Source organism: Erithacus rubecula (genome assembly GCF_903797595.1).
Source record: "Erithacus rubecula genome assembly, chromosome: 2".
In the NCBI taxonomy this organism is placed as follows: Eukaryota; Metazoa; Chordata; class Aves; order Passeriformes; family Muscicapidae; genus Erithacus; species Erithacus rubecula.
Genome location: NC_136685.1, coordinates 105,902,960 through 105,929,718, shown reverse-complemented (window position 1 = coordinate 105,929,718; position 26,759 = coordinate 105,902,960). Strand labels below are relative to the sequence as shown.

The window sequence follows — 26,759 nt, the reverse complement described above, 5'->3', positions numbered from 1 at the left end:
TTTGCACTAATTTCAGTGGCCACATTTGTGTTGTCTCAAACAAAAGTTCCACTGCAATCATCTTGCAGGAAATCAGAGCAAGAATGACTATTTTGCAGTGCTTCAGACTCCATCCAGTGTCACCTCTCCTCTGGTAATAAGGCCAGCATGCCTTCAAGGATAACACTTTCAAATATCCTATTTTTCAAAGTAATTATCAACACAGAAATCATTCTTCATCTTTCATTATTTAGAGACTGCCAGCAGCAAGAGCCCAAGCATCCAATGACACTAAAGCCAAAGACCCACCCAATGATAGCAATTTCTGGGGCCAGTATCTACTGGGATTTGTTCCCAGCAAACAAGGCATCAATTACAGATGCATCCAAGGGTGTCCAGGACAGCTTTTTATGGGATAGGACCCTACCTCAGCAATGAAGCTTTTGCTCTTGGCAGAATAAAGAAAGCTGCTCTTGGAATACGGTCAAATTTCAATTTTTCAGGTGCAACAAGAGTTTATTCCTGGTAGCCCACCCATCTTCTTAACTCCACCTGAATTTCTTGTCTTCTTCTTTGCAAAGTGTTACATTTTGATAGGATTTTGCCTGGATACTTCTGCCACTGGTTATCAATGCAGGATAAAGTGCTGTATGGGATTTTTCTGAATTTGCTGTTCTTCTCATTGATGCAACTTGAGCTGGAAATTCTCACATGGAATTTCTGCCACAAGCCCAATAAGAAATATTCTGGTAAAAAGGAAGCAGCTGCTGCCCATGGGAAAACTCACTGAGCAGAAGATGCTTCCAACCCCTGCCCCAGCTTCACTTCCAAAATAAAACTGAATTTTCCCACTTCTTAGTCATGTTTTATCTTAGATAAAGTTTGGGAATCAAGGCTGGGAGCAGGAATGGGGAAACATCCAGATGGGATTTAGCCTGGAAAGTGGATAGGGAAAATGCGGATGAGACTTCAGCCAGAAACAGGAATGGGAAAAACCCAGACAGGAATTATCTGGGAAAGCTGACTGAGAGAAAACCCAGACCAGATTTCACTTGGAATTAGGACTGAAAGAAATCCTGGACCAGATTTCACCTGGAATTAGGACTGAAGGAAATCCTGGACCAGATTTCACCTGGAATTAGGACTGAAGGAAAACCCGGACCAGATTTCACCTGGAATTAGGACTAAAGGAAATCCTGGACCAGATTTCACCTGGAATTAGGACTAAAGGAAATCCTGGACCAGATTTCACCTGGAATTAGGACTGAAGGAAAATCAGACTGGACTTGTCCTGGAAAGTGGCTCAGGGAAAATCCTGGACTGGACTTCACAGAAAATCCAGATTGTAAGGGGGAGGAAACATGGACTGGATTTCTCCTGGAAAGTGGATCAGGAAATAACCATGACCTGATTTCACCCTGAATCCAGACTGGGGAGAAAACCTGGACTGGATTTAGGCACAAAATTAGATCAGGGGAAAACCCAGACTGGATTTCACTCAGAAATCATGGATATTTCCTTGGAGTAAGATTCTTTTTCAGCATTCTAAAGGTGGAATAAATCAAAATCATAAATTATCATCAATTTGCTGTCCTTATTATTAGTTCCTGACACAGCTGTTTTGCAGCACTGACCTTCATGCCTTGACCTGTGATCAGACTGAGCCTTCAACACCCTGATGGGAAGAAGAGAAAATAATTTGAATTTTATTACAGAACACAACAGATTATCATTCAGAAATACAAGTACACACAAGGCACAACACAGTTACTCTTAAGTAACCACTTGGAAAATAATTAATCTTAAAAGGATTCATTGCTTGCAGTATTCAAAATTAGCAACAATAATAATAGTATGAAAACTTTCAAGTCACCCCCATAAAGCTTTACTGACTACAAGATTAAAAGTCGAAGAAAAGTACCCATAGTCCCTTTATTTTACCCAAAATAGAGATGTCAGAGCTAAGAACTGGCCCATAGAGAAGAAATCTAGTTTTCTTCATAAAGAAATCACATCTGAATAAAACTTTAAATGCTTATATTTATTTACTTCCACTTTTTATTAACTACAATAAAAGGTTATAAACCCAATAATACAGCATACTTAAAAATTATTCCTGCAACTCAACTAGAGGTCAAAGTTAAGCATACTTGCAGACTGGAAATGTTCTGAATGTCCTTAACAAACTTTTAAAAATATAGTAAAACAACTATCCATCACTTGGAATCAATTCTACAACCCCAGTGGAGCAAAAACCTGACCTCCCCAGCATCAGTCTGACTGCCACAATGCAGCCTTACACAGAATTGCTTTTCTCAGGATAAAAAGGCAACAGGACCAAAACCTTCAATAGGTCAGATTTTGCCTTCAGTATCAGCAGGATGGAAAAAACAAGTCAAAACTATGCAACATGAAAGTGAATTTCTTTTAATTTCTCTTTTTACGCTGCCTTGAAATTGAGAACGCTCTGGAGAAAAACCAAGATTTTGGCATGAGAATTGATGTCATTTGCAGTTTACACATCCATGCCTTACACCCTGACCACAGAGTTCTCACCCCTCTCCTCTCTGCCACTGCAGGAGGTGACTAAGAAAAGCAAGTCTACAGCCCCAGGAGTTGAGTTTGTGATGTGGCTGTCAGTGGGGAGCACAGCTGGGAGAGCCCTAAAGCAGCGATGGAAATGAGCACACTCGATCAGCTTTATCACAAAAATAAAAAGATATTGTACCTAGGTGCCAAGTTGTCATATGTATAAGCAACTGACATAAGTCGCTGAATCAAACTGGTTCCCTGGACAAGTACAAGAAACACCTTTAAAAATTGAAGTCGAAAGAAAAAAAAAAAAAAAAAAAAACAAGTTAATATAACAACAAGCTTTTTGATCTGTTTTTCAATTATACACACTGTGTGAATCTAAATAAACCCACCTGTGCAGAGGAGGAAGAGCCAAAGGCAAACCACAGCATCTTCACAGTTAACAATTTACTGGTTTTATTAAAGTAGAGCTAAAATCCCATGTGTCACTGACTAGGTCTAGATGCTAAAATTTCATTCTCTAAGGAAGACAATTCAACTGAATAGGAAAATCAACCATTTATTCAATCCTTTTAGTAAAAACAGGGTATTTTTTAAAGCATAAACTACTCACAGCCTTTTAAAAACCTTAGGTTTGAGGAGACAGGTCTGAGGATGAGATTGGACACTTAAATTCTGCCTATCTCTGTGATCAACACATTTCATTGACTAAACACTCTTTTAAAATATTCACCTTTAGCAAACCTGACACACTACACAGAATTCTAAAATCCAAGTCTGAAGAAAATCTTAAAATATTTAAATATCAAATCCACAGCAATCAAAGATATTAATCAATTGCCAACTAAAAATTTAAAACCAGTCAGACAAAGCGACAGCAGCATTTACATGTTAAAAAATGAAATACATTTGTTAAGTTCCCTGTATGACAGTAGCCCTGGTGATTGAGGGATTTGTTTTGTCAAAAATGGCTGGTATTTATAGAATAGTTAAGGTCTTTCCAGGTATAACAAAAGGGAAGTTTGGCTCCAGCTCAGAGCTCAGACCTGCACTTTTTGGCAGTCACAGCTGGTCCTGTGCCCAAGAAAGTTGATTTACAGTGAACATTTCCCTGATGCCAAAATATTGCATGTGCTTGGCCTGCTTTAGGAAATCAGCATGCAGGAATCTGGCAGGAAGCTTTACAGCTGCAGGTAAGTTCACACTCACTCAGATATCCCTAACAAAGTTATTTTAGTGTTTACTAAAGCAATCCAAAATGGATTTAGCAAGGACAAGGGCAGCTCATGTTATAACCGCAGGTTAATTATAACATGCTACTGTAAAAAAGGATTGATCAATTTAGGAAACAAAATCTAAGAAACAGGGACAAAGAACTGGAATTCTGAATTCCCAATTAATGTGTTGACCAACACCAAAACACCTTTTGGCTGGCAGTCAAATACTTTTGCAGAGAACAAGTAAGAGATCAATTATATCACTGATACCAACTAGCACTACTAACTTTTCCACTACATGAGTTTATTACTAAAATAAGGATTTTACATCTACTCTTTTAGTATAGGAGTCATTTTCCAAAGCTCCCAGAAGCTCTGGCTGTCTCCTACCTCAGTCAGCCGTGGGATATGAAGGCCCTTCACGTGGTCACTTGTTGTCTTCCTGGATTTGCCTGGCCACGTCCTTTTCCTGTGGCTCTCTGCTACCCCAGACCAGGCAAAGACATCATGATAAGCCAAATCCAGATCTGAGGGATCCACTGCAAACTGGCAGATCAGCTTCAGCAAGCAAGCAAGACAGTCCAGCTGCCACTGTGAAGGGGAAGGAAAAGACATCTTCAGTTTTGAGGGGTTTATTTTATACATAATTCAATGCCCGCTATGGAATTTGCAACAGTAAGGTATCAAGGACAAAAAACTACAAGTAACTTGAATTTAGCTCAAACTTATCATAGAAAAACAATGAAAAAGATGATTATTAGTAATTCTTATATAACATGTTCATTATTGAAAAATGTCTGTATTAACACAACAGCCACTATGCTAATTGTTTCACTGACAGCAAGGGAAAATTGTATTTCTTGGCCTCTTAAACAAGGGAAAGATAATGAACTGGTTACTACTCTTAATACAGGTTATAATAAATAATTTTCCAAATAGCAACCTTCTCCAAAATAAGCAGAAAAAAGAGCAAAAATAAATTCTTGTTTAGCTACTTTTGCCTTCTTTAAAGAAGTATGATCTGTTGCAGTTGCAATCATTCCAGAGGAAGGAACACAGGGGGGTTTTTTTCCCTCTAAGGTACCATGAGCTACAATTTTAAGTTCCACAATTTTAAGAATGGACAATCCTCTTCAAAATCCATAGAAAAACAGGAATATAAAAAAGCAGAAGTATACATATACTTTCTTTTTTTTAAATGAACTCTTCCAGGAATACAAAATATTTTCAAAAAAGATGCTATCACATAGACTCTGGTTGTTTCAATCAGAGCATGAATCTACTTCACAACAGAAAAATAACTGTGACAAAGACTCAAAGTATTAAAAGTCTTTACAAATAAAGGAATGTTCTTCTGGAGAGAAAGGGTGAATGAACACCTACCACAGTCCATGATTCCTGTTCCTTAGGCTCTAGGATTCCAGAATTGAAAATTTCCAGTAACTGTTGGAGCCCTCCAGCAGCAACAAACTGTAAATGTATTATGGAACCAATGTCAGAAAAAGCAGATACAGAAATACCACTGAGATCAGTTAGATACCAACCTAAGCTTTAGAAATTAATAAATAAGTTACAAACTATTCAGTTGGATATTTTATGAAAACAAATTAAATAATTATACATGACTATGACAAATTTACAAGCCTGGTAACACAGAAAAACTTGCAAATGTTATCCCTAAATTTGATACAAAAGATTTCAGGATAGATAAATGTTTTAAATGGGCTTTTATTTTATATCTCTCTTGAAAAACTGTCTTAGGTATCATGGAATACTATAGGAAAAACAAACCTTGCAGCTCCATGTGTTTTTACTGTTTTCTATTTGATCTTCACTTGAATCATCTGAATCTGGGTAAAGATCACTGTAACTTCCCTAAAAATGAACAAGATGAACTGTAAAAACAGCTCAAGAATTGTAATATTATAAAACAGATCATCAATCAATGCTTTGGTTCAGAGAAACACAGAAATATTTTGTGAGAATTACCGTAGATTCCCGTCTTATCCTCCTGTTGGGCTTTCCCAAAGCTTCAATAATTTCCAGGGCATACAAAAGTTTATGGGCACTTTTTATTCGCAGAAGGTCCTTCCAGCTAAAGCCATCATTACCCTTAAAAGATGAAAAAAAGATAGAAAGTAATTAACACAATTATATGTAATGCTCATCTGTCTAAAAATTCAGGGAGAGGACATTTCAAGTGGCATGGAGAAATTATTTGGGGTTTAATTTCATCTCTTTCAAGCATATTTCTATACATGATTAACATTCATGAATAATCAACATTATTATATGCTAAAATACAATTTTAAATTAGAGGAAAGCAAATGTCACACTGCAACTGCCACCAAAATTTTGATGCATATGTGCATAAAGAGCTGTAATATCTAAAATCTGTTAGGATGTAATTTCAACCACTTTTAAAGAGACTGAACAATATTTTCATCTGTAGGACAAGAAATCAACTGTGCTTCCAAGCAGCCCATGCTGTGAACTGAGGGAAGAATACAAAAGTATCACTATCACAACAGTCACAGTGTTAAAGCCAGGCTGCAGCTGAAGAAACTGCTCTTTCAATCCAAGTAAAAAGATTGTGATCATTAGTACTGATTATTCTTTTAATTTATAAAACAGATTTTGAAAATAAATAAGGAAAGCAACTTTGGGAGCTAAGCTGACATCTCTGTTTAGTTTTATATTAGGTTTACTCTTGCTTCAGCACACTTTGCATATTTACTACATAACATTCCTATTTGGGGAAAATTCAACTAAAACACTGGATGTTAAACAATTGAAGTATAATAAAGATAAACATGTCAAAATTTGTTCACCTGCTCATCAGAAATATTCTGGAATGCCTGCAGCATATTAGGGCACGTTGGTAGGAGCATTAAGAGTTCCCAGACACGTCTGGATAAGTTTTCTGCATGGAGATGGAGCTCTTCACATCTTGCACTCTGACAAACCAAACCACAACCATTCTTACTTCTTTGAGAAAATGACATTTCAAAGCCCAAAATGTATTTATTTGTAATTAAGAAGCTGTTTTCTATCTAATAACTAAATCCATGATTAGGGACAAGGCTTGCAAGAAACTAAATTACTTGATCTTTAAATCATATCCCATATTTTGAAATACTTAAATGCAGATAAAACTTATAAAAAATTACAGGTTCAAATCTACTATATATGATTTAATTTCCCTCAGGATAATGATGGCAAACAAGACAAAGCTTGGGTTTTTGCAATAAAATTTTACAAACCTTTCTTCAAGCCAATTCCCATTATGAGTCACCATGTCTACTTAAATAATCAATAGTTTGTTAGGAATTGCTTTTATAGCTTTTAGAACATTAAAATGTATCACAACAGTATTGCTAAGAAAAAAGGAAAATTATAAAGATTTTAACATATGTGAAAGGAGGCAAACATCTCTAGGAACTGAACAAAGTAGACAAAAAAAAAAAAGAGAGTAGAGCATAGAAAAAAAGAGAACAGAGTAGAAAAAGAGAGGCTGCATGGGAAAACCAGATCCAATTAAATAGGACATAAATGCAATTGTTCTAATAAAATTACTCTAAATTACCTCACTATCTTCCATAGCCACTTCTCCAGAAGGAGGCTTAAAAGAGGCCAGCATCTCTAACAAATCAAACAGGGTGGTAAGATGAGGTTCTTGCAGAAGCAGAAGCATTGGAATGTTGTCCTTCTGAGGAGGAGGTAGGCAGGAAGCTGGGAGCTGGACACCTTCACCTTTCCTTTCTCTCCTGGGGGCACCCAGGGACACAAACACCATCTGCAAGAGACAAGGAGCAGACAGACAGTTTTATGACAAGCCATGGGATGTTTTCACAAGGACCAGAATTAAAAAATTAAAGACGGGTTGTTTTTTTTGTAGCCAAATCTTTACTTGGCAGCATTTTCAACAACTGCCACAAATGAAGTTTGGGTTTGCTTTCACTTCAGGCATTCATGGTGCAGCTGCACTCCTGATTCTGCCCCTGAGGCTTGGGAGACTCCAGTCCTGAGCTGGTATCACCCCAGAGATGGATCACACCCAGCCCCATATCCAGCAATCAGCTGCAGAACACAAAAGTGAAGTTTGGCCACTGCCTGCAGTGACTGCTCTGGTGCTGGCAGTACCTGCATATCCTTAAAGCCCAACTCATGGAGAGTTTTCTCATCATAGTCAGTTGTCAGCTCGTGCCCAGATGAAATCATTCTCACAGGTCCCATGAGGCCACCTAGGATAAAAGTCCATTTCAGCAAAATTCTGGCATCAGTTTCAGTTTCACAATTGTCACATTTCCTTAAGAAAAGTGATTATTACTTGTATTCACAATTAACCTTTTACTTGTATTCACAATTAGCCTTTTCAATACCAGGTCATTCAACTTTGCAGTTTAAAGTGTTTATAACACAAATTTAAACACATCTTCCATATTTTGTTGCAAATGACACTATGCCACAGAAGGACAATGGAAAATGATTGTGATCATCACCAAGACCCCCTTGTACCATGTACTTGTGGTCAAGTCAAAGAAGCAATGATTAATCTTACTTAAAAATATAAGTTGGAACCAAAGAAGTCACACCCACTTCAGAAGGGAAAAACTGAGAACACCCTGCAAAGAACTCTGCACTGAACAAGAAACCTGAACAATTAAAAGATTAAGAATTGAATTCCATTTGGTGCAGACTACCAAGATTCTCTCCTTACAAGCACACTTTGCCCAACATGACCACATTTCTAAAATGCTAGTCACAACAAGGACAAATATATTTTGCTATGTGGCAGAAAACAAGACAGTTTCTTAACTAAAACTGCTTCTGGTGAGTAGCTGGAAAAGGATTTCACAAAGAAGGCATTTAATGTGTCCAAAATTCAGTCTGGTTTACTTACATTGTGTCTCATTAAAACATAATTTTTAGAAGTTGTTAAACTGTGAAAAGCAAGTCTGAATCATGTCTAAACATATACTAATAGTGGTGTAGGAAAGGAGCTGTTCATGGACAGAATTTATTCAGATAATTATTCATTACATGCTAACTCATGCTTCTAATGAGATAAATGGAGAAAACAAAGATATAATTCAGAAAACATTTTGAACAGCAATAACTGATCTGAATGCTGTAATATATAACAACAGGAGGGTTTAGAAAACATCCTCCTGAAGGATAAAACAGGGATTTTCATTCACTCACAAACACACTAAAGGGAACAACAGGATGCATATTCACTCTACAAAGCAAGGTGACATTTCAAATTAGGAGCCTCAAAGCAGGATGAAGAATGATTTCTGCTACAGAATGACCATAAATTAAAAAGCAATTGCAATGAGTAAGGAAAATCTTCCACCTGACTGGAATACATGTATACAGAGTATAAATTATGAATTTGAATTGTGGCTTCAAACTCTGAATCAATGGGAGAGCTGAAAGTGCATGAATCAGATGAAATACAGAGTCAGATATACAGAAATGTAGAATTTTATCAGGGTGTGTGCAATAGAATATCCAGTTTACAGAAAATAACATAATTCAGAAAGGAAGGAAATGTGGGGGAAGATCTACTGAAACATGGAATTTGGACAGATTTAAGGACTTACAGGATTTACATTTTCTTTGCTATTTCAAATAAATGGTACTGCTTAAGAAACAACACTATTAATTAGAACTACAGCTGAAGAAAATAAATCATGATGTTTGCTGGGGGAAAAAAACCACAATCATTTCAGTTGTAAAGGCAAAAATGTCCATTTCCTCACCAGGGAAATCCCCTTTACGACTGCTTTGGCCAAACTCCTGAAGCTGTGCTTGCTGATTGATCTGCTCCTTCTGCAAATTTTCATACCAATGTGTGACTTCTGCTCGGAGATCAGCCACCTGATCACTAGGGTACATTTCTATGGTCATCTGAAAGAAAACAGGTGTTTCATTTGCCCAGGAGAGCTATAGAATTGCTAGCATTGAACAGGGCAGGGTGTGCCTGGAAAAGGAACTTTCACTCACCTTGTCAGGAAGTCCAGCTGGCTGACAGACAATCCTTAGAGGTAGTGACTGTTTGTCACTCAGGGCTTTCAAGTGACTGCTGATGCCAGTGCCTTCTATCTGCCACTGTCTCAGGTGATATGCAAACCTTAGGAAGCAGGGGAAATCATGGAAAAAGTGTTTTTGCCAAAGCCTATTTAACACAAATGTTGCTGAACCATGAGAGAAAGACAAAACCTGTAAATAGTTGCTTTGATTTTTTTCAATATGAGGAAGTTACTGACATCCTTGCTATTTTTCAAATAAAATAAGAACAACTTTTAAGGAGTTTCTTTGGTGAGGGATGGGGAAACAAAACACATATTTATACAAGAACCAGGGCCAACTCTGGTAACTGTTTAAACTTTATTTATTGCCTTTCACAATTATTCCCTACTCTCTTTCCTTTACACAAAGAAACCATTCCTTAAATTAATAATCACTCTTAACACACTCATCATTATGGTAAAAGGAATAGAAATTAATTCTGCATCCAAAGATATCAATAGAGTCTCTTACCTTCTCCTAAAAGCCTCCAGGTGTGTTTTCAGCATTAAGAGCCCTCTTTCAATAATGGTCAGACTGGAATGAGAGTCTTGCTCCAGGTTACTGGAAGCTATCATCAGACTCTCCATACACTTGCTTATAAATTCCTGTTCTTTTTCCAGACCAGTTTTACCTGTAACACCAATTCAAGTCAATTTATAGACACAGCTTTGGAAAAATCGATTTTAATACTAAGAATAACAAAAGGATAGTGCTGGGTATTCTTTGAAACACTTCAAACAGGAAAAAGGGAAGGTAAGAATTGAAGCTGGTACCATTGATGTAGTAAGAGTTGATGTACTGGATGGCTGCTCGACTGACATCACCAGACTGTGCCCTTAAGGCAATGCCCCAGAACTGGTCCATGCCACACAACTGCTTGACAAAAGGAAAGCAAGCACAGAAACAAAACATTGCCTCATTATTTGACTGGGAATGAAGGTTTTCTGATCTGAGACATTCTTTTTACCTCTTGACACAATCACTAACAATATCTCATTTTCTCCACTGCTTGCACTGTCGTCACCACACACACCAATTATTACAAAACTCTGAATTTTTCAGAAACATTTTCAAAGTCTGAAACATGAGGAGAACTGGCTGAAATTCAAAATAGTGAATTTTCATTTCTGACCAACAGGAATACTTCCAAATGAAGCCATAAAACCCTAATTATAATCAATATTCATTGCAAGAAAAGAATTGCCTCGAATCAATTTGGAGAATATATTGCAAATAAAATTTTATTTATGATGTAACTTTTCTGGATAAAAAATTTCTAAAACACATATGACATAAATTGAGACACATTTTACAACAGATTTCTAGTCAGAGTTAAGTATGACTAACAGAATTTGACTCTTCTTCATTAGATAGCAAATGTCACAAACCCTTTTTTTTAAACTCAACAGTGGATACATTCAGTTATGATAAAATATTAAAAGTGCACAAAGAGATGCAGACAACAGGTATCACCTTTTTGTGTTTTCCTATCTTTGCCCTGAGAGACAAAATCCACAAGTGCCAGAGAGAAGAAAAGCAAGAGAGAGAATCCAGGCTCACCTCAGAGTTGGAGCCACCATCATAAGCACTTGTAGCCAGTCGAGCCAGATTACACAAATGCTGGAAGAGGTTGAGGCCAGTCATGCTGATAGTTTCAGGTTTTAGCTGTGGCATCTAAACAAATACAAAAAAATGTCACTGGTGGAACACAGAGCAATTCCAGGGTATTTATTTCACTAGCACTGTTATTACTAATCACTATTATTATTAATCACATTCAAATGCAGTAGATCAAATAGATTTGTTCTTGAAAAAGATCATACCCTGAGTTTTAGATACAATAAAAAAATCAACTATTCAAACAGTTCACCACTGATTTGAACTGTAACAATGCAGAGAGGAAAAAAGTGATTTCATTTTACATCAGCTGCTTAACTTATCAACAGCAGGAGAATTTGTTAGCATGTGGCACCCATCCAGAAAAACTTATACATGTGCAAAACTAGACAAAAACCTGTGTAACCTTGGGAAAGAACTAGACTACATTAATTATTGCACAATCTATCCATTTTGTAATGTCATTTGTCAAAATAGATGGATGGAACCCCTTGAAGAAAGCTCTGCATGTTTGTCTCTTCAGTGGCTGTACTGCTGATATTTATGGGCCCCTCCCAAAAAGAAGAGTCAATTTTTCAGTCAGGTTGAGCTGTACAGCATAAAGAAACTATAGTTTTGTGCTGTCTTTTTTCCAAATTAAAATAAAGTGCTACACAGCTGCAGATAGAACAAATGAGCTATTTGTAAAAAAAGCACTTAGGTAAATTGTAGTATGAAAAGAATTCCCACTTATCCATTTCCCTCCTGCCTCCAAGCAGAGAAAAACCTTTGCATGACAAGCAGGGCCCTCCTGGACTAATGAAAAGATGATTTCCACAGAAACAATTTATACATTAAACAGTGTTGATATGGAATGAAACATTCTCATTGGAATGATAAGGTTGCAATTAACTCTGTCCATACCTTTTCCAAAAAAAGATGCTTGTAAGTCTCCATCCCCATGGCATGCTGGTCTTTACTCCTTACTTGATTCAAGAACCAGTGTAGTGCATCATCATAACATTCAGAATCTTCTACTAAGCAGTGCCACAGGATGTCCACTTGTTCTAAACTCAACCCTACAATTAGGGAAGTATTTTTAACTGCTCCTTTATAACACCAAATATTCCATAAAATTCAAGAATACACGGAAAAATCAGAATATTTCTGTTAGGTGACAGCATGTAAATGCATCATGACAATTTGACTACCTATAGTGAGACCACCCAAGTATCAATTGTAAAAAGAGCAATTTTTTTCTTCATAAGGAAAATTATTCAACAGTATTAAAATAAAAATAATTATTTATTTTTGGAATATAGTACTCCAGTAAAAAAATCTCTGGGAACATTATGGACACAAACCAAAGCCCATAAGTACATAATGTCTTCTCTTCCTTTAGTAATTACTACAATCCTATTATTTAGAAAAACTGCAGCACAGAGAACATGAAAATTTGTTAGCACAGAACTTCAGTGTTGGTTCTATGCTTTTGCCAGAACATCTTTCATTTAAAACTGGCTCTGAGATTATTTTAAATTCTATGTTTAAAATAACACATTAAGCTGACATGGATTACTAAGAAGTATTTTTGCCTTACTCTGGGGGTGCTTCTGTGGCAAGATAACCCCAAATACTCACTGAAGTGATCTGGAGATCCCAGAGTTGAAAACACACATGTCAGGAATTGAAGACGAACCTGAACCTCTGCACTGTGGCTGTACCTGAATGAAAATTTGGATAAAAAATGGAAGTTTGTTTGGTTATTTATTGACATAACTTCTTTCCTACTCATCTGTGTGCCTCGTAAAAGCATAAATAATTGTTTCTTACAAGTTTTTCTGAATTTCTAGTTCTGTGTATGGCTCAAACCCCAAGATGTTGCAGAACCACCCCAAACAGCAGAATGATACAATAGCTGTCACTAATAAAATCCTTTTTTTTTTTTTTTTTTTTTTTTTTTTGTTGGGAATTCAGAAGGGGGCTAAGAGTGGGTTTTTTGTCTTACAGTCCAATTCAAGTGTATCATTTTGTAACCCTGCAGGATCTGCCTTATTTTTTCCCCTAAGTTGCAAAATACTGATATTTCTACTCTTAATTCATATATATTCTTTATAAAAATATTTTCATAACTTATATAAAAACATTGACTTTATTTCTATTTATATAGTAAAAGCTTGATGGTAAGAGGAGAAGAAAAATTTCTCATTTTACCTCAATTTAAATGATTTCACCTTCCTAAGTAATTCCTCACTAAAACAACATCTAATATAGAGAGTGAAGTTAGATTTGAAGAAGTTAAATTGGACCCATAAATAGCAACATTTTTCAGATGTGGGTGCCCATACTGACTTTGACATCTGTCAAAACATGAACAGTCTCTTCCTCTGGGATTGGGGAGCTGGAAATTATATTGCTTGTTTATATACCCCTGATTTTAATCACACAGATTAGAAAGTGCAGACGCATGTATTCAAACAAAAAAAAATATGCAAAGACTAATGACAAATTTTAAAGCTAAAACATTTGAATAGTTCTAGAATATGAAATCACTTTAAATTAACTTGAATATCAAAACCTTCATGTTTTATTTCACACAAATATTCAACATGACATCTAACAAAAAATGACAAGAGTTGGGGTTTTTAAGAAAAAGGAGCTATTTAAAATATTTTTACAGACTTTTGTCTCCCTAAGCAGGAAATGTCCCTATAGAAAGCATTTACCTATAAGAACACATCAGTAGCAACAGAAGAAAGCAGAAATAGTTAAAACCATAAAATATCAAACACTCCAAGTCAGGTGAGTACTTACAGTGCATGCTTGTGTCGTCCCTCCCTGACTGCCTGGATGTAGTGTACCAAATTATCAAAGAAAAGTTTCATCATATTCAGCTCTTTTTCTGCCCACCTGTGGCAATTTAAAGGACAGAAAGTATGATGGTTTGTTTAAAAAAATCAGAAAAGCCACAGAAAGCAGACAGTTGTTACAGGAAAATGGCACACACCTAACCCCAAAGTAAACATTCAATTTGTCATCTACCATGAATTCAGCACTCCTTCCTTGCAAACCTTAAGGTTTCCTAATGTTTTCAGGAATAGGACTGACAGAACAGTCTCTTTTGAGCCCATGAAAACTGTTCCTCAAGGCCTTAATTCAGAAGTCTAACTCAGAACTGGGCATATGTTTAAATGCCATGTCAAAAAGGCCAAGAAAAATTGCTGCTAATCACTGTCACCTTTTCAGAAGTTCTGCCAGTCCACTCTCTAGTTACACCAGGCATGGTTTGATCTGCTAAGGAATGCTGTACTCTGCATTATCTTCAACTCCCAAAGGGTTTTATACACAAAGAGCCCCCTTAATGCCAGCATTGTTGGGACAGGGATAACTTACATTGTTATCCAATGTGTATCATAGCTGCTCCCAAATTGTTGAAATGTTCCAAACAGCTTGGGAAGAAGACGAAGTGAAACTACTACAGATCTAAGAGACAGAGAAAAACAATGGCAACATGTTAAAAAACTGAAATGATTGATTGAAAAATTCCTTTGAGAAGCTCAGGTTCTGTGAGCAAACCAAAGGAAGGCACTGAAGGAAACTAAAGGATAGCACTATAAATCATAAATCATTGAGTGATTGGGGTTTGAAGGGACTTAAAAATCAGCTTATTGACCCCTGCCATGGGCAGGGACACCTCCCACTATCCCAGGTTGCTCCAAGCCCTGTCCAACCCAGCCTTGGACACTTCCTGAGATGGGGCAGCCACAGCTCCTCTGGAAAACCTGAGCCAGGGCCTCATCACCCTGACAATTAAACATTTTTTCCTTTTATCTAATCTAAACCTACTTTCATCCAGTTTGAAGCCATTCCCCTTTGCCCTGTCACTCCAGGTCCTTGTTAAAAGTGTCTCCCCTGGTTTCATGTCCCTTCAGTACTGGAAGGCCACAATTAGGTGACTGAAGCCTTCTCTTTTCCAGGCTGAACACTCCCAATTCTCTCACTCTTTCCTTACAGGAGAGGGGCTCCATCCCCCTCATCAACTTCTCTGGATGTGCTCCAACAGCTCATGTCCTTCCCATGCTTGTGAATCTCCCATCCAGTCAACCAGGAAGTTTTCTGAAGCTGAACTACACTCACTTCAATTTCTTTACATGTAACTCCTGGGACACACAGCTGAGATTCACCTCTCAGCATGCTTGTAACTCATCTCACAAATGCACTTCTCAGCAAAAGGGTAACACTGAACACAACAGGTGATGTCCAATCTCACAGCTTTGGCTGCTATTAAAACAAGTTATGTGAGGTCATGGTGTTCCTTCCTAACAGAAATTAGATCCCATAACAGACTTGGTGGAAAAGAAGTTGTCTGTTCCTCAGCCACCTGTGTGTAAAATCTGAATATTCAGCACAAAATGCTCAGGCCAAGGCATCTGACCTTGCCCTCAACTGACTGAGCTGCAGACCTGATTTTACCAAAGGCAGGAAAGGAACAACCTCTGGCACAAGGGAGAGCAGACAAACACAACAAAATGAAAAATTCAGAACACCAAACCAAAAAGAAATAGAGCATCAGAAACATCCAGAACACTTCAGAAACTATTTTTATTCTTTTGCTTTTGCCTAGTTTAAGTTATCTTCCTGTAAAATGAAATAACTGTTACAGCCAACTTGAATTTGTGCAATGTTGCAAAGCAAGATACTTAAACAGATAATTTATGATTGAAGTTACCTGTTGTTTGCTAAATTTTCTAAGCAGCCTTCAATAAATCTCATTCGAATCTGTCTGTCAGTGAACCAGCACACTAAGGAACAGAGCAGCTTCTCTGCCTCATTTATTAACCCTTCAGAGAGGTGAATCTACAGAAAGTAGAAAGAAAGGTCAATGAACATTACATATTTCTTTTCTTTTCAAAAATACTGTTTTCTGGTATGTGACTCACTGCATCTTCATCCTGGACCAGATCCCAGAGCAGGGTATTTCCTTTCTTACAAACATTATCCAAATTAATGTCAGTCACTGCATTGCTGTTGTACTGATGTTTGTGAACTGCTGGTCCTGCACAAAATATAAAGACCATTAGTGAACAAAGAGAAGGAACCATCTGAATTGAGCATTACTCCCTAAGTGCACAAACAACAACATGTTTTATTTGTTAACTTGGCTATTTCAAAGTGCAGCAACACTGTAATTGCAGCCTCTTTTAATATATGGACTCTTAAAAGACCATACCAAAAGCCAACAGGGCAGTTGGGCCAATATTTACACTGCTTTTGGCTAATGGCAAACTGCAATTAAAACCAGCACTGAAGAACTGCAGATGCATTGCTTTTTAATTCAATTCATACTGTAATTAATATATTTCTTAAGCCTTTCTGTGGTCCAAAGGGAGTTATCTCCACAATCACCATGGCTGTAACACAGGGAAGGAGTTTATTTCAATAAATTTCCCCTCCTGCCACAGAACTCCCTCCATCCAACTAAAAACCAGGGAAAACAAACACCATTTTTCCACATGCTACAACATCAAAGTGCAGGACTTTAGAAACTCATCATATTTTCATAAACACTGATAGAAATTTTCTTTCCTCTCTGTGCCCACAGCTGGCACCATTCATTCATCTACTATTTAATACTATTTTCATGGAACAGCAAAGTCAAGTAGAAAATTCAGACTGCACACAGAACACTGTAATTATTTGCACATGCAAAACTAGGGGTGTCAAAAATAAAACTGCACTGAAGGTCTCATGCTCAACCAGTAATTTGAATCTTCAGTTAGACAAGTATTATCTATGGAAAATACTGAAAAATTATGCTGATTTATAGATTTATGAAGTTTTTAATAGTTTATTCAACTCTGAAGTGTAGAAAAAAAAAATACAAAATTTCAATGTCAGACTGAAATTATTATCATAAAAACTTCTTATTCAACCACTTCAGGGAAATATAAAAACAGGACTGGGTTTGCTGTCTGCTGGACAAGAGCAAACTTGGTTCTTGCAGGCCAGTGAAGAAAAAACATGAACCCTTCACCAACCCTGCTCTCCATTATGCTTTAAAAGAGGGTAAAAAGGAAAATAAAGCTGCCAAAATAGCATATGAAAAGATGATATAATTCTTGAGAAGTGTTTTAGCAGCATCTTAAATTGCACCCTGAAGTAAACCAGAAGATTTGGCAGTGTAAGATAAAACAGCATCAAATGCCCTTTACAGCAAAATCCCCAAAGTCTCAAGTCATATTTCAAGTCATTTTTCCAGAATTATCTTCTCTGGTGCCCATTATGGTTAATTCATTTATAGGTTAATTTATGATGTCAAATATACAAAATCACAGTAGGTTTCAGAGAGGAAAATACAGAGAATCTTGCATTTCAGTACCACCTTTCTTTACACTTGAATAGACCATTAGAAAAAACACTTAGCCTTTCTTTGTTTTAACTTGCATTCAAAAGACAAAATGGGAAGGTGAGGGGATTTAAAAAGATAAACAGCAACTAAAACACAGCTAAATACAAATTAATGTTTCTGTGTTGATAAATGAACCCAGATACAGAAATGAAACTTTTGGAGAAACATTAAGTTCTCAGCAGTCATTGTGGTTTCTTTGGACAAATACAAATAAATGGTTAATATAATTTCATTATTTTAATTACTGGAGAATAATTCAAAATGACAAAGTAAGTTTTTCAGTTTTTCTTTCATCACCCTTACCTTGACTCAGATGTTCATGATAGATGGAGGCCAGGTTTGGGAGGTGCTGCTGAAGATGAGATGTCAGCTCAGCATGGGAATTAATCTGTACAAGCTCTTCTTCACAGCCAGACTCTTCCCCATCAAAATCTGCCATGTTTTTCTCTGACTTTGCACTGACTTGAGAACTACTGCAGCTGACATCATCTGCACTAAGCATATCATCAACCATATGCCTGTAAAAGAAGAATATCAGAATGGACAATATCAAAGAGGAAGTTGTTTATAGCAGACTACAAGTGAGCAGACATCTCCCTACAGCTAAAGTCAGGATGAATCATCTGTTTGAACAGCAGCCCTTGTATGAATTGGAAAAACAATTGCAGATAAGTTAACTAGCATGATGAGTTGGCTTCTTAATGTTAATTAAATGCACCACTTTCCAAAACATTTTTAATATTTTCTTAAATGCTGCCTTATTTATACAATAGCAAAACTTAAGAGAAACCTTTAATCAGATGTTAACAAATCAAGTATCTGTGTCTGTGATAACCATCATCTCTGTGAAACAAAACCAACCTGAGCTACAGCAAAATGTCCATACACCAATTTCTGCCCAAATGGAGGATTTTACAACCACTTTTATTTCTGTTATGGAATGTTGGGACCCAGAAGCATTGGAGTTTTAAACTTGCTGTGCTTTCTGACACTGAACCCCAGGGGAACACTGCTTTTGACTTAAGGCCTTGGAGAAGGCTTCCAAATTAGAGTGAGAGTTAGAACAACAGGTGTGCAGTTAGAACAGAAGTAATTTCACATGGTAAAAGGGTTTTGAATTTGGGACTTGAGAATACAGTAATAAGTATGGGACAAGATGGATATTCTTGGGTATTGTCTCTTTCTGTCTTCTCTCTCCTTCATGCTTTCAGGTAGTAGTTTTTGGTTGGATAGTTAGTGCTGCACTGTGGGTCACAGGAGTTTGGTTATTGGGTCAAAAGGATAAATAATACAGGTGTTAATTTTATTGGACTGTTTAGCTTTAAAAGCTTGTAACTAACTAGATTCACCTCCATTTTGCTCGCTTTCAGCTGGTAACCAGAAGTACTGCAAGAACTCTCTGTACTATAAATAAGATTTAATAAACAACCAAGTTCAAAAGAGAAATCCATCTCCTTTTAATTCTGACTCTTAGTAAAAGCAAAGGAAAAAAAGACAAACCGCTGATTAAGTAGTGCAACTAACCCATTACATTGGAAGGAGTAGAAGAAATGCCAAGCTACCTACCCATCGTGGTGATGGTGGTGGTGATGGTGGTGGTGGTGGTGCTGGGGCCCAATGAACTGCCGACAGTTAAACAGCTCATTGCCAATGGTTTCCCCCAGGAAGTCCCCTGTGTGGGTTATACAGGAGTCCTGGGAGCCCTGTGCAATGTGAGCAGTGCCCATGTCCCCTGCCATGTGGTGCTCCGTGTCCTGGGCGTGGGCGCAGGCGTCCAGCATGCGGATGCGGCTGTCGGCGGGCGGCACGGCGTCCGCGCTGAACGCGCGCTCCTTGCCCGCCCCGCCGCCGCTCCTGTCGGCCGCGCCCGCGCCATCGCCCAGGCACATCCCCGCCTGGGATTCCAGCTTCCTGCCCCGCACATCCGTGCTCCTGCTGCTTTTCTGGGCATTGTGGCTCCTGTCTTCTTCCTCTTCATCATCCTCCTCTTTCAGAGCCTCCATATCCGCCATGTCTTCCGACTGCACCTCGCTGCCGGGGCTGCCGGCGGACTGGCTGGCGTGACTGGAGTTGGCCTCGTTGCTGGATCCATCACTGTGGCCACTGCTGCTCCCAGGCCCACTGCTGCCATCCTCTCCACTGTTGGCTGTCTCATCAGAGCTTCCTTGCATGGATTCCTGAAATTATTTCAGGGTTTTTTTTTAAGATTGGTGGAAAAATAAAGTACCACTGGAAATACATAATTAATATCATCATCATCATCATTCAAACATCATTCTTCCTTTAGGAGGAAATGTGTCACATCTACAAGTTTCCATTCGTTCTTTCTCAATTGGGTTGCTGATGACAAAATGCTCCAAGCAAGATTCAGATTTAATAATTGATTTTTTGCATTACCTTGCTGCTAACAGGGTGTACGTGCAGACTTTGCATGCACACAGAGCCCCAAAAACAACGGCTTGCTGTCCATTACTAAGAGATTAACCTCACTGAAACACAATTTAAATGCAGGAATACATATGGCTGAGGTGGTTTTGAAACAAATACAGATAAAACATCACACAGGCAACTCAGGAACAAAACTGCCAGACTCAGATTCACACTCTACCTCTGTGTCCGAAAGTCGCTGCTGGACGTGTTTTGTTCTGTTAATCAGCTGCTCCTCCATTTCAATGTCACTGCCTCCACTCTGATGGGTGTCACTGTTGTCACTACTTTGAGGACTTGCTGCTGGTGACCCTAATTCAAAACCACATTTTCCAGTTACTCTGTGACAGGTAATTACTAGAATGTAACAGCATTGCATAAATCTGCCTCAAATATTGAGCATTCTTCCAGCAAACAGGGATATAACTTAAACAAAGTGTACCCTAAACACTAAAAATTTTGTTTAGAACATTGAGTATTTTACAGTTTACATTTTGATGTCTCTGTTTGCCATAGTTATACAAATTTCCTAGATTCTACTCAAAATAGAATTTCATTTGATTTCTCATAAAAACAGAATTTCAAATTTAATTATGTTCTAATTTCAAAAGCACTGTAGAATCAAATGAGCCAGACTGTGGTGTACAACTAAAACTATACTTACAAGGGGAAGGGGCTGCTCTTCTGAGCTCCTCTTCTTCTGAAGGAAAAAAGCAGAATGGAAAAATAAGTGACTAAAAATCATTTTGTCAGCATATAGTTGGCTATGATTCATAAAAACCAGCAATTTTTATGAAAACCACGAAGAGAAAGGGAAAGTACAGTAAAATAGCTTGGCAGCACCTTTAGTAATGACTGTGGGGAAATACAGAGCCAAGTAAAACAAAAGAAAAAAAATCACTAAATCAGAAACAGCATGTAATACCAAAAACTAGGTAAATAGTGAGCTTTTATAAGATTTTGTGTAGCTATTAAGTTACAGATGTGCAGTAGAACAAGAATAGTTATGGATCATTTTCTGAATTAAAAAGAACAAAAGAAAAATAGAGACTACTCTACTATACAAACAGAATGGATCTGAAACACAAAAGCTTTCCAAAAGCACTCACAGACTTTTCATGCTTTTATCTACAGCTTCAAGTTCTGCTGGAAAAATATACCAGCATGACACTTTTTAAAAATACTTCAAGGAGAAAGTTTTATACCTGCTTCTTTGTCCAAACTCAACATGGAGACTATGAAAAATCCAAATTTAACTCCTAGATCTACTGGAAAACACACCTTTTTTGTTTCCCATGGGCAGGTTGGTACTCAGTAAAGATGCAAAGGAGCTTTGTTTTGACAGCTGAGCCTTAGCTGCCAGTGCATTATTCCACAGGGCTTTGATCAGCATGGATGCCAAATACAAGGTCTGGAAAGAAAACCAGGGAAAAGTCCCATTAACAAGCAGGTTTTGGATATCAAGATTCATTGTTCATTTTTATCTATGCTAATACTACAGCTCACCAAAATAAACTCATCAAAATAAACAAATCAACTAAATAATGTGTGAAACACATTCTAACTTCAGACAGGAAGTTAAAATCTTCCATCAGTGCTTATGCAGTCTTTGAAAATCTCTATAAGTGATCCTTCAAAAGCCAGGAAAGGTGTAATTAAAGAAAAATGACAACTTCAGTCATAGAATCCCCCTCCTTTCTGTATTAGTCAATATTCCATTAGGGAGATAAATCCATCACAGTTGTTTAATACTTCCATTTAATTGCTTTCCATTGCCACTGATGTAGCTTTTTGTCTTTACCTGTTCAGTGTGAGCACTGGGATGAAGAGTTGAGACAAGGTTAAGAAGGTGTCTAAGTGGGACAGGGTCCAAGTTTTTGATCAAAGAAGGAAACAAGTCGTGTATGTAACGACTGCAGTGCTTCAGCTACAATGTAAAAACAGAGAAAGTAACAAGAACAGCAAAATAAACTAATAAATCAAATATTGCAGCAAATAAACATATTTGTACAAATTCTCAGGAAGCAACTGTCAAATAATTTCAAACCCCAGCAGATTTGCAATTTTGACTAAAGCAGTTTTGACACTGTAAAGCCTGCAAATGTACAAAACAAATGCAACAGTTCCTTCCTGAGGTCTAGTTCTGCGAGACTAGGTGAAAAGAACTGGAAGTTTGTTTAGCATTTGAACTTAAATATAGCCTCAAAAATACCAGTTTATATGCTAAATCTTGAGGAAAGCAGTATTTGCAATGATTACCTTATTAGCAGTGGTAAATACAAATAATGACTACTCAGGAATAGATTGAGGATTATAAAGAATTCTTTTGTCTTTGCAATAATGGATGTCAAAAAATAAGACAATGTGTTCAGCTAACTACTCTATTTCCACATGAAAGTGACAGTGCTCCTGGATTATTCCTCTTTGGTTAAATACTGCTTTTCACAGCCACTTAAGAGAGTTTCATTATGTTTGTAAGGATGCTGTTGTTTAAAAAAACAAAATAATGGTTACAGGAAACTTCTAGGAAAAAATTCTTATGTTGGTTATCACACACCTCAAAGGTTTTTTTTAAATGATTTATTTTGTTTTGCCTTCCTGGCATTAAAATATCTGTGTCAGCAATTTACTGTGTACAGGGCAACTTTCACAGGATTCATAGTGAAATGAAATCATGTGAGTTCTGTACAAAGATGAAGTTAAACATCTTGGGATAACTTCAGTTTAGGGAAAATGAATTTTTGTCTAAAAGCTCATTTAAAAAATGGAAAATCCACTTTAAGGCCTTCTATTCTTTCAGTCTAAAGGTGTCAGACTTTAAACAATGTTAGAGGTTTAAGCCTTGGACAGAAAGCAATCAGGATATACTTAATTTTGGTATCAAACATATTTTGAAAATAGCACTATGTCAAAATGAACACTTAAATAAATGAAACTGTAAAAGCATTATAAAAATAAGGTAATGATATTATTCCTAAAGCCTATAAAATATATTTTAAAAATTCAGAGGTCTAACTGTGTGTGAGATACTGTGTGGAAACATCAAGGAAGTGAACATATAGTTTTAAAATGTAGTGTGAAATAAGTAACTATTAATTACTGTGACAGAGAAAAATGCTGGAGCAAATGCTGTTCCAATGAGCATTTAATTAACATTCCAGCTGCATGTTTTAATGACAATGGGCCACACTGGTTTCAGAATGTGTGTTCAGTACTATTTGATTGAAATAAATCACAAAGAAATACTGAACACATGAAAAACCCTCTTTAAATTCTAACCTGTAATAACAGAGTGTTCCCTGGGCCTGCTCATGCCTATTGTACTCAAATCCCCTAAATAAAAATGTCACAACTGAAAATAACAAGCACAGTGACCCATTAAAAATAGCACACAAATAAATATTTCTGAAGGCAAAAAAGCCTATCAGAGTTTCCAGCTTTAGCAAGCAAAAAATAAAATTTCAGTGTCTTCTATAGATTTGAACACCAGCAGAGGAGCACAGCTGTAAACCTGACTGCCACAATTTCCACCTGATTGTTCCCACCAGGAGTACCAGAAATGGAAGCTACAATACATAGGAGCAAGGCATTTTAGCACAATAGTAAAAATATTGCAACTACCCTACAACCTTCATCCCCATTCTCAGTGAAAACACTCTGTCCTTGCTATACAGCTTAATTTTTTTCCTTTTTATAAATGTAGTCAGGCTGATTTTTTTTTTGTATTTAATCAATAACCCAGTAATTGTGGCAGTTACCTAACCTGACATTCTAGTCAGCAAAACACTCAGCCAAGAAAAAGCAAAAACTCAACTTTAAGAATGTGAAACAAAATCAACTTGTTTTCTATTTTGCTTTATCAGTCCTGCAATTGTAAAAATTGAGTATATACCTGTGCAGCAGCCCAAATACAGTCTATATGTTGAGTACTAAGTCTCCCTTCAGCTGCAAGAAAATTCAGAATCACTTGGCACTGTTTGATGATCTGTAAAGTGAGAAACATAGTTAATGTTACTAGTTAATAAAACAAGTTAATGTTCCATGTTTATACCAAATTAATAGTAATTGAATACAAACCTCTATGTGTAAATTTGGTCCAAAAATGTGCTCAACTACATTGTTGCTGATAAGCCAGTCTGCAAGTTCTTTTGCAATTGACCTGGAGATGAAAAAGGAGTGGAAACATAAAATGATCTGCTTGTAATATTTACTCTGTGCTCTTCTCTAGCACAGCACATCCTGTAAGTTGGTATCTGCAGTTGTAGTGAGGGCACAAAAACCTTCTGAACACAAACCATAGTCAATGATCATTTTTCCAAGCAGGAAGCAAGTGAATTCCATTTTTTTATTTCTATAGGTGGAAGACTAATGCCAAATATCAACATTTTCCCTCTGCATCATCACCAAGCATAACCAATAATTCTACTAATTTTACTAGTTAATATTCAACAGACCATGTGCAAACAATTTCAAAGACCTCACAGGTAAGATTTTGACACTGCTATTTAATCCAAGTTTATAATGAAATTCCACAAGTATTGAAATGTGGCTAAAGGTGGGAGTGACAGGAATTATTTTCTGAAGGAAGCCATGGATATATTTTTAGATTCCCTTACACAAATAGCAACTCTCCCAATCTGTGTTTGCCATGGTCATATTTACACACATGCAGCACACAGATACTTCCAAATTGTCATTCTACCCTTCCATATCAACAGGGAACTTTACCCACTGCCATTCCTTAAGCAAATATTCAAACTGAGCAGGACAAGGAGATTGAGTTTTCCAAAACAAAAGCTGAACTTCCAGAAAGCACTGCCCTGTCTGGAAAGGGCAGTGCTTCTCTTCAAGCAAATGTTTGTTTATTCTGATTTTGGCACCAGAAGCAATTACAGGACATCAGAGTATTTAAAGCCCAGCTTTTGGGTTAAATGGCCCTGGAATAACAGTGCTCTGTTTCACAGGGAGGAGAGGATGGAGGGAGGGGGTGCCACACAGGACTTGAGGATGAGTTATTTTTACCACTTCTCCCCATGCCACATTCATGGCCACTATTAAAATCCAGGATTGCCAAACTTCATCATCCTCAAGAAGGAATCAAGATTCTCTAGGTAAAAAGAGAATCTTTGTAGGTTTTCCAAACAGGATTCACTACTCAGGGGCATGCTGCCAGAGCTTCAATTGTTTTGAAATGCCTGATCCTCATGGCTGAGCTCAAGGAGCAAAGTTTCTGCTACTCTCCACATCATTTCTAGACTGTTCTCTTCTAATTCCAGGATACTGGGAATCAAATATTCTCACATTGTTCAAAGATAATGTCCCATAGCATTTAAGTAATGACTGGCCTGCAAGGTACAAAAGTTTGACAACAATTATCATTTATGGCTTATCAATAAATGAGTTTCACACTGTAAATTCAGTTTGACAGAGGAACTGCTCAAATAGGGATTGAAAAAATAAGCTACATCTGTTCCATGAATCCAAGATGCCCTTAACTTCCCACAGCCTCATTTCAAAACCAAACTAAAACACAACTGTGCCCAATATCCAAAAGATGCCCACCCAAACCAAACTTTGGCACATTTCTGACTCAGCCAGGGCTGGGATTTCTGTCTAACAAAGTCTGAAGGAAGATCCTTCCTTTCTCCTTGCATCTAAATTTTTCAACCTGCAGCTTTGAGAAGGAATCCCAGATAAATAACCACTGCTGGGCTTACTGGCAATGCCAGTATGAAAAGACACATTCCTCATGGGGTCTGTTCATCCAAACCCTCCTGCTCACAACACAATATCCATTAGGCTTTGTATCCAGTTATATGTTATATTTTAACCACCCCAAAGTAAAGAACAAAAGCTCTCCTCTAGAATGAGTTCCTTCACTTTTTATTAAATTACCATGGTAGTTCTCTGTCTCTAATTCACACCATGTCTGTTCTGAAAAACCACAGATAATTCTTCTGAAGGAATGCCTTTTTTTTAATGGATGTGTTCTCAGCAGTAACAAATTCTTCATCCTTCTGGTGAGCTCAGCTCTGGTAAAACAACATCTCAGATTTCTGAAGGTAAATGTGCATTCGATATGGATTTGTTGAGGATGACCAAAAACAAGAGGACCCTTGTGCAAGGCAGAATGAAGCCCTTGTGCTTCCCAGAGAGAACTGTTCCTCCCAGAAAGTTTGGCTGAGGGCACAGCAATCAGTACCTTTTAAAATGGTCAAGTTATTACTCCCACAAAGTGCTTTGTTCTCTGATTTACTAAGGGATATATTTCCAGTTTCAGATTCAAGGATTCACCAAGAAAGCTAATTTCAGTCTAAATGAAGGGTGTCTGTCTTCTTTTCTGAATACTTCCATTTCAGCAAAGGTTTTCCTGAAAAAATTTACTTTTGTATTAAGGGAAAATGTGAGAGTGAAAATCATGCATTATGATCAAAGCATAGATGTGCTTTTCCCTCTCACATGAAAGCAGCAGCACAAGGAATGGTTTCACAAACTAGATATCCAAATCAGATAGACTT

General features: G+C 37.3%; 1 protein-coding gene across 14 annotated transcripts in view; it reads right to left on the bottom strand.

The window, feature by feature from the left end:
* USP34 (ubiquitin specific peptidase 34) overlaps positions 1 to 26,759 on the bottom strand; it is a 435,968-nt gene that overhangs the window by 364,698 nt on the left and 44,511 nt on the right. For 9 of the 14 annotated variants that reach the window (XR_013773268.1, XR_013773269.1, XM_079297810.1 and 6 more), the window contains exons 9-36: positions 24,319 to 24,400; positions 24,134 to 24,226; positions 22,043 to 22,168; positions 21,523 to 21,652; positions 20,906 to 20,941; positions 20,423 to 20,553; positions 19,381 to 19,991; positions 18,118 to 18,332; positions 16,346 to 16,461; positions 16,135 to 16,262; positions 14,799 to 14,888; positions 14,220 to 14,315; positions 13,047 to 13,129; positions 12,330 to 12,484; positions 11,370 to 11,483; positions 10,583 to 10,682; positions 10,281 to 10,440; positions 9,744 to 9,870; positions 9,500 to 9,647; positions 7,875 to 7,975; positions 7,318 to 7,527; positions 6,563 to 6,688; positions 5,721 to 5,843; positions 5,523 to 5,606; positions 5,115 to 5,201; positions 4,122 to 4,322; positions 2,708 to 2,790; positions 1,614 to 1,654 (exon numbers count right to left, since the gene is read on the bottom strand). Coding sequence is in view for 12 of the 14 variants with exons in the window: in XM_079297810.1 (XP_079153936.1) it covers positions 1,614 to 1,654; positions 2,708 to 2,790; positions 4,122 to 4,322; positions 5,115 to 5,201; positions 5,523 to 5,606; positions 5,721 to 5,843; positions 6,563 to 6,688; positions 7,318 to 7,527; positions 7,875 to 7,975; positions 9,500 to 9,647; positions 9,744 to 9,870; positions 10,281 to 10,440; positions 10,583 to 10,682; positions 11,370 to 11,483; positions 12,330 to 12,484; positions 13,047 to 13,129; positions 14,220 to 14,315; positions 14,799 to 14,888; positions 16,135 to 16,262; positions 16,346 to 16,461; positions 18,118 to 18,332; positions 19,381 to 19,991; positions 20,423 to 20,553; positions 20,906 to 20,941; positions 21,523 to 21,652; positions 22,043 to 22,168; positions 24,134 to 24,226; positions 24,319 to 24,400 (3,797 nt within the window). In the remaining 2 variants the exon portion in view is untranslated. Of the gene's footprint in view, positions 1 to 1,613; positions 1,655 to 2,707; positions 2,791 to 4,121; positions 4,323 to 5,114; positions 5,202 to 5,522; positions 5,607 to 5,720; positions 5,844 to 6,562; positions 6,689 to 7,317; positions 7,528 to 7,874; positions 7,976 to 9,499; positions 9,648 to 9,743; positions 9,871 to 10,280; positions 10,441 to 10,582; positions 10,683 to 11,369; positions 11,484 to 12,329; positions 12,485 to 13,046; positions 13,130 to 14,219; positions 14,316 to 14,798; positions 14,889 to 16,134; positions 16,263 to 16,345; positions 16,462 to 18,117; positions 18,333 to 19,380; positions 19,992 to 20,422; positions 20,554 to 20,905; positions 20,942 to 21,518; positions 21,653 to 22,042; positions 22,169 to 24,133; positions 24,227 to 24,318; positions 24,401 to 26,759 lie in introns of those variants that run through there. The other 5 variants (XM_079297813.1, XM_079297812.1, XM_079297809.1 and 2 more) reach the window with 3 other exon arrangements.